General features: G+C 41.5%; 1 protein-coding gene across 1 annotated transcript; it reads right to left on the bottom strand.

The window, feature by feature from the left end:
* Positions 1-632: 632 nt before the first annotated feature.
* On the bottom strand, positions 633-6,053 carry LOC145596152 (uncharacterized). Its single transcript, XM_081652575.1, has 7 exons — positions 5,789-6,053; positions 4,657-5,452; positions 3,472-4,569; positions 3,336-3,346; positions 2,976-3,238; positions 1,212-2,342; positions 633-935 (listed from the first exon to the last, which is right to left on the bottom strand). The coding sequence occupies exons 1-7, from the start codon at positions 6,051-6,053 to the stop codon at positions 633-635; spliced, it is 3,867 nt and encodes a 1,288-aa protein (XP_081508701.1).
* Positions 6,054-8,599: the final 2,546 nt, after the last annotated feature.

Consider the following 8,599-nt stretch of genomic DNA (forward strand, 5'->3'; position numbering starts at 1 on the left):
TTATCACTTTCTAATTTGCTTATTCTAACAATGTTATCATAACTATGTTGCCTTGTAATTCACAATATGCAAAAGACAATTTGCAAAAAATAAAGATTTACCCGATGGCTTGTCTGATATCCGACAACTTTCAACAATCGTTAGCTTATGAAGATACCATATCATTACCCGACGAATTAAAAATTATTTTTTTAAAAATTACCAATGCATTATAGATATCATATCATTCCTTACCCCCCCCCCCAGTGTACATAGTTCGTGTTAGAGCTATGTACACTGAGCAGTAATCATTCGTTGCTGGTCCAGATTATAACATCGGTCACTGACTGCTTTGTTGTTTCAGCCAGTTAGGTACCCTCTCGGCGATCACTTTCTGAGCTACGCCTCATATCGGTGTATACTCGAATTGATTTGGCCGGTATTATATTTTGAACCAGCAACCTCGTGAGTTAACGTATACAACTGATCATGTTGTATATCTATTAACTTCACGGAAGCGGTTTTGAGCTGTCCGTCCCATTTAACGGTGGTCTGTTAAATGGAGGATGCCTATTCCAACACATGTTGTTTGAATACTTCTTCATTCATCGCTGATATCCTTTTTGATATCAGTTTCACATGGAAATTGTACATTAAACGTAGTATTTTTTCAATAAAGCTGAGTTCCATACATTTTTTAAGGGTGTCCCATCCAAAGTTTCTAGATAAAACGATCCTTGGATGACGACATCTCTAATCCGATAAGGTCCTTCCCAACTTGCAGTCAGCTTTCCATCTTCATTTCCCTTACCGGTTGCCGCTGTTCTTCGCAGTACTAGATCTCCCACAGTTAACGGTCGATGAGATACTCTTCTGTTGTAGGCCCTCGACATTCTTTCCTTAAATGCAGCTGACTTAACTGCTGCTTTTTCTCTGAGCTCTGGCAAGAAGTCTAACTGTTGTCGTAGAAGTAAATCATTTTGGTCTTCACAGTAATGCTAAACTCTAAATGTCGGCAACCCAACCTCTGCTGGTATCACAGCTTCTGTTCCAAAAACTAAAGTATATGGTGATTCACCTGTGGCCTCTCTAATTGTTGTCCTGTTTGCCCACAATATCTCTGGTATCAAATCTGCCCACAAACCCTTGGCATCCTCAATCTTCTTTTTAATCGCCGCTATTATTTGCTTATTTGCTGCTTCTGCCTGGCCGTTAGACTGTGGATGGCATACTGCTGCATAAGCAAATTTCACCCTGTACATCATCAAGAGATCTTTGACTGGCTTACAATCGAATTGGGTTCCATGATAAAAAACCATCGCCATCGGCAACCCAAATCTCGTGAAGATACTTTTCCATATAAACTTCTTCACTTCTGATGACGTTATCTTTGCTACCGGTTCTGCCTCAATCCACTTTGTGAAATAGTCTATCCCCACTATCAGAAATTTCCTTCCACCCGTGGCCGATGGGAACGGGCCAACTATATCCATTCCCCATTGGGCAAATGGGATTGGATTTAATATCGGAGTCAGATCATTAGGTGGTAAGTTGATAATTGGACCAAACTTTTGACACTTCTCACATCTTTTGACATAAGCTATTGCATCTGCATTCATTGTCGGCCAGTAGTACCCCCTTCTCATTGCCTCTCTGGACAGGGCTCTTGCTCCGAGATGATTACCACAGCTACCTTCATGCAATTCTTCTAATAACCTTGCTGATTCAAAATCCGTTATACACCTTTGTAACGGCAGTGAAAATCCCCTTTTGTATAACTGACCTTGGTATATGACAAACCACACGCTATCTTTCCTTAGTCTTTTCAACTCCCCCTTATCCGTCGGCCCCACACCATGGACGAGGTATGCTAGTATTTTATCATACCACTGGTCCCCAACATCAACACACAAAACTTCTGCCGACATCTCATCTATGCTTCTCTGCTTTAAAACCTCCACCATGACCGTCCTTTCCAAGTCGTTAAAACTTGAACTTGCCAATCTTGCCAGCGCATCCGCTTGAGCATTTTTCAATCTCGGAACCAGTTTTATCTCAAAGTATTGCAATTGTGCTGCTAACTGTTTCATTTTCTCCAAATACTTCACCATTGCCGGCTCTCGAGTTTCATACTCGCCTTTGAATTGACTTGATACCAGCTGAGAGTCAGTTGTTAAAACTAGTCGTTTTGCCTCTGCTGCTATTGACAGCTGCATCCCAGCTACTGCAGCTTCATACTCGGCTTCATTATTGGTTGCCTTGAACTTGAACTTCATGGCATATTCAAACATTTTCCCGTCTGGAGCCGTTATCACAATTCCATCCCCTGCCCCCGTTGCTGTAGCTGATCCATCAACTGATACCTGCCATGTTCCCAATTCTTCCTCCTCATCGGTGTATGTGGTTTCAACAATGAAATCCGATAATGCTTGAGCCTTAATTGATGTTCTAGGGTTGTAGCTTATTTCATACTCCGACAACTCAACTGCCCATGCCAGTAATCTACCAGATGTATCCATTTTATGCAGTGATTTCTCTAAGGGGTGATTGGTTAGCACCTCTATTGGATGTGCATCGAAGTAAGGCCTCAACTTCCTGGCTGCCACTACTACTGCTAACGCCATTTTCTCTATCACTGAATATCTGCGTTCTGCCGCATTCAATACATGACTGACAAAGTATATCGGCTGCTGTCGCTTCTTCCTTTCCACTAACAAAACGGCTGCCACCGTTTTTGGCGATGCCGAGATATATAATTGCAACACTTCTCCCTTCTCGGGCCGGGCAATTGTGGGAAGAGATCTAAGATGATTCCTTACTACTTCCAGGGCATCACTTTGTTCCTTTCCCCACTCGAATGCCTTATTCTTTCTTAATATCATGAAGAACGGGAGTGCCTTATCAGCTGACTTGCTGATAAATCTGGTTAATCCTGCCATCCTGCCGGTCAGTCTCTGTATATCACGAATGGTTTTTGGTTGTTTCATTTGAAGTACCGCATTCACCTTATCTGGATTTGCATCTATTCCCCGTTCACTGACCATAAAGCCCAAAAACTTCCCTGATCTGACCCCAAACACGCACTTCTCCGGATTCAGCTTCATCTGATATTTCCTTAACGTCTCAAATGTTTCCCTCAGATCCGCTATATGGTCCCCTTTTTCTTTACTCTTCACTATCGTATCATCCACATACACCTCAACATTCCGACCTTTCTGCTTCTCAAATATCTTGTCCACCAACTTCTGATAGGTTGCCCCTGCATTTTTCAACCCAAACGGCATTGCCTTATAACAATATACACCGACATCTGTTATAAAAGCCGTTTTATTCCTGTCAGCCTTATGCATGCTGACCTGATGATATCCTGAAAACACATCCAGAAAACTAAGCATAGCATGACCAGAGGTTGAGTCTACCAGCCTGTCTATCCGGGGTAATGGGTAGCAATCCTTAGGGCAAGCTTTATTTAAATCTGTAAAATCCACACACATTCGCCACTTCCCTGTCGGCTTTTTCACCATTACTACGTTCGCCAACCACTCTGGATATGTGCAAGGCTCAATGAACCCTGCCGCTAAGAGCTTATTTACCTCAGCCTGAATTGCTTCTATTTTCTCAGTTGAGAAATTGCGTTTCTTTTGCCTTATCGGTCTGAATTTTCTGTCAACATTCAACTTATGCTCCATCACCTCTGGATGTATTCCCGGCATCTCACTTGCTGAGAATGCAAAGACATCTGCGTTCTCACGCAACAAGCTTATCAGATTACACCTTGTATCCACATCCATATCTGCCCCAACCTTCACTGTTCTGCTCGGGTCGCCTGGTTGTAATTCAATTTGGACAGTTTCTCCCCCTGGTAACGGCCTTGGTGTTTCCTCAGGCCTTGCATCAAAGTTTTTCATGGTTAAATCCTGAACTGTCGGCCCACCTTCCCTTATCGGATTACATGGTAGCGTAGCACTACCAACTGGATTCTTCAAAGCTGTCACATAGCAGGCTTTTGACATAACCTGACCCCCATACACCTTCTCTACAGCTCCTAAATTCGACACATAAGCTATTGCCAGATGGTAAGTTGATACAACGGCCTGCATATCATGTATTATCGGTTTGCCGATAATTGCGTTGTAAGCTGACTTAACATCCACCACCAGAAACTCTGCCATCACATCTCTTGCCTGTGGCCCATCACCCAGCCTTACCGGTAACACAATACTCCCTTCTGGCCTTACGGTCGACCCATTAAACCCGATTACAGGATATGATACCGGTTTCAGGTATTGCCTTCCTATATTCATCTCATTGAAAGCTTGCATAAACAACACATTTGCTGAACTACCTCCATCTACCAGCACTCTTTTGACGTCAGCCCCATTTATCTTGGTTATCAGGACTAACGGATCATCATGCGGGAACACTACACCCCGTGCATCTTCTTCCGTGAACATTACCTGGGGTATTGACGCTGGCCGAGGACGGTTGTCTACATCCAAAGCACAAACCAAATGACGGTGCTCAGCCAAATGCTTCTTTGCTCCACTAATTGTCCCTCCATGAATTGGTCCCCCCGTTATCACATCTACCCTTCCAGTAGATAACGGTGGTATTCCTGCATCCCCTTGTCGGACTATTCCTCCTTGCGCCCTTTCAGGCCTTGCCTCCATCCGTTGCCTCTCAACTGCTTGTGCCGGTTGCTGATTCCTGCCTGCATTCAACCGGTACTGTGTTAAATGCCCTTTTCTGATCAATTCCTCAATGTTGTCCTTCAATTGCGTACACTCCTCCGTATAATGCCCCACATCCCTATGGTACATACAATACTTCTTCACATCCCTTGGCCTTGCCTTCATGGGAATCGGCTTTGACCAATCCTCTCTGTTCTGATTTACTGAGTAGATTGCTGCCCTTGGTGTATTCAGTGGAGTGTAGGTGCTATATCTCATTGGCAGCCTTGTCGGTCTGGAATCTTGCCGGCTTCCTCCTCCCCTTCCCGGGGCAGGAGCTCTCGGCCTATTTCCTCCAGACGATGTCCCTTCATACTGACTTTGCCCCTTTCCGGCAACGACATGTCTACTACCTGCCTTCATTAATTCTTCACTCTTTATGTAATCATGAGCTTTGCTAAATGCCGCTGCTAATGTCGGCAAATTTTTCCTTGTAAGGTACCGTTTGAAATCAGAATCAACCAAGCCATTCATTAAAGCCATCACAGCTATTTCTTGTTGCAGTTTTGGGATGGTGTTTGCCTCATTGTTAAACCGCCTAATGTAATCCCTCAAAGATTCATCTGGTTTCTGCTCCACGGCCATCAATTCTCCAGAGGTTCTCTGCCTCACACTGTTGCTGACATACTGACCCACAAACATCTCAGTCAATCTTCCAAAACTATCTACCGACCCAACTTCAAGGTTGTTAAACCAATCGGCTGCAGCCCCCATCAAAGTAGTCGGAAAGACCTTACACCAGACTGCATCCGAGTTGGTATACAGCATCATGTGCCCCTCATAGGACGTTATGAATCTTGCCGGATCCCCTCTTCCATCATACCTACAAGTCGGCATTTTCACCTTTTCCATTGGCTGGTCCAAAATATGCTGGGCAAACGGGGACGCCCTTAACTGTACCACTGTTCGCACTGCCTGCCCATCTACCTGCGAACTTCTCTGCTGTTGGGTTCTGGTACTCACGGTGCGACTTGAGGATTGTTCAACCCGCCGTGACATTGTGTGCGATCTTATCGACGATTCATGTCGGGATCTCCTCGGCGAGTTCATCAGCTGATTGTGTTTCTCCTCCTAGTTACGGTGCGGTGCTCCTCTATCGGCCTGAGCGGCCCCCCTTTCAGCCTGTGCCGCCTCAGCCTCCTTTCTCTTCCTACTCATTGCACTCATCACCCTTGCTGCCGTTTCCAATTCATCTGGCGTGAATGCCGCCATAGGATCTTCCGCCTCCCCTCCACCTGCGGAGGAGGTTATCGGCATGTGAAACTGGTTACCCTCTAAGGCATGGGTTTCATCCACTATTTCCACCTGAGGTTGTTCTACTGGTATTTCATTGTTTCCGGCCATGATTATCGTTGTTAGATATATGTTTTGTGTGAGGTTCTTAGGCGATAGAAGTGATCAATGGCCCCTCCTTCTAGCGCCAAATTGTTTCTGTCTGAATCTGATTCCCCCAAGAACTCGGACCTGAGATCCTGATACTCCTATCGGCAAGCTGAGAACCTACACAATAAGAAGAAATTAGCTAACCCCGGGGTGGACCGGGGATAGCCACTCCGATGACAAAGTTAGAAAATGTTTAAGAGAAGAAGATAAGTAAGAGAGAGAAAGTAGAGAGAGAGAGTAATTAATGCCCTTATTAATGAGGTCTTACCTACTATTTATAATGATCCACCTTGACAGGTGGCTCTCATCCATGCAAAGCCTCCTGTGCCAAGTGTCGAGCTTCTGTTGCCACGTGCCGAATTCCGACAAGCCGATATGTCTGCTTTCTGGCTCATATCGGCGCCTTCTCACAATTGTTCAAAGTTTAGTCACGTGCTTTTACAAGATATCGGTCATACCCAGATATCATCCCATACAATTAGTGTTGTTTTTGCATCATAACACAATTGCTCATTTGTTGTGATGTTAATACAATTTGTAAATGTAGCCCATATTCACCTGTGTAGGCCAAGCCTTAGCACTCCATGTCGTCCGAAATGCTAGTTGAATGTTATATGGTGTAGTTAGCCGGCGATTTAGTATTGGTACTACGACATACTTCGTACTACATTAGATATGGGGATGTTTTTATCGATTGGGGTGATGACTGATGAGGATGATGCTCTTAAAACCAGAGAAAGAAATAAGGCGGGGATGTTTTTATCGATTGGGGTGATGACTGATGAGGATGATGCTAGAGGGTGACGAAGATTAAAGTTTATATTTTTACTAGTCATTTAAAGGTCTATAAACTTGATCGTAGTGGCAATGAGAAGTGTTACGAAGGTTGATGATTTGGGTGATTAGATGTTGTTGATTGGTAATAACTCAACCTTAATTGTTTATAAATCAAAGACTCCTAATTTTTACAGTACCAAAATGTTATCGGCTCAATCAAAAGGTTTTATGAAGGTGAAGATACAAAGTCTGATTTTTATTTTTTCTCCTACAATTATACTACCCACACTTAGGATATCAACGAAACTACAAGTTACTATCATATATCAACGAAACTTGTTTTTCTTACCCTCCGTATCTTAATTCATTGGCCTGACCCGATATTGTTCAAATCTTAACTTGGCTATGTTAGGTTTTTGTTCCTCTAATATTTTGATCTTTTTCTGAACTTTCTACTGTTTTTAATTATACCTCTCTTCTCCATCCTTGGTATATATTATACGTATTACATTTCTAAGTATTAATTTATTTTCTATAATGAGACCTACTCCTATAATTATCCATTTCCATTCTTTCACAACCTTTATTATTTAATAAATTATTAACTCACTTCTTATAGTATAGAATTTATAATTTTTCAAAAAACCCCACTTATATTATAATAGACTACATAATATTTTGTGTTTGGTCTGGATGAAATGGGGAGAGTTATATGGATCATGTGGACCCGTTTGGTCCGTCCAATAATCCATACATAGGAAAAAATAAAAGTGGGTAGAAAATCTGAAGATATGATTCCATAATTGCTTGTTTAAGAAACTTGGAACCAATATTTTTTAATGATTAGTGATTGCTATAGTGTAAATTATTAGAGAGAATAGATTATAGTAAAAGGGGAAACATGCGTGTATTAAATGATCCCTTTTGACAAGGCAATCATGTAACATGTCTGCTTATATTATGTTTGGATTAAAATTTTTGTTAGCTAATTTTAAAAAAAAAAATGATGGAGAAGAAGAAGAAGAAGAGAGAGATAGTAGAAAAGAGCTTAATTTTACTAATGGTGACATTAATAATTGAGGGTAATAAGACATACTTTGCTCAAATTGTGAAGAAAGTTATGAGACATGTATAAAATGCGTCTGTTAAGCAATAACTTCATCTTGGCTATCATATGTTGGCAAGTTGAATCTTTTGTCACTTTGAAGAAACTCTGAAGGAAAAAATCCTTCTATATATCAATACATCTATACACACGTATTTTTTTTTTTTTTTAAAGGTAGGGAGAAAGACCTGATCAGAACTCAACCCTCACGGTTTTTTATCTTACACATGTATTAAAACTCTATCATTGAAAATAATATACTTTGTATATATGTACATTTTTTGTGCGGTGTAAAGATCAAGAACCACAAATTCAAGTGACTTAGACTTTATCATCTAAAATTTAGTTGGCATCTAAACAATTACTTGTATTATTGTATATGGTACTATGGTAGATAATGTACTACAGTCTACCGAGTTTTTTTTTAAAAAAAAAAAAAACCAAGAAATTAAAGCTTGTATACGAAGCACGTAGAAGTTTTGTTGATTTAATTTTTTAAACTATTTTTCCCCTATTAAATGATAAGACTTGACTCACTTGATAAGACTTTTTATCACAAATCCCACTAGTTTGGAAATCCTTTTACAATTACCTCCTTCGTACCCACTTTTTAAAGTATATATTT

The sequence above is a fragment of the Chenopodium album genome, chromosome 19 (genome assembly GCF_948465745.1).
Source record: "Chenopodium album chromosome 19, dcCheAlbu1.1, whole genome shotgun sequence".
Lineage (NCBI taxonomy): Eukaryota > Viridiplantae > Streptophyta > Magnoliopsida > Caryophyllales > Amaranthaceae > Chenopodium > Chenopodium album.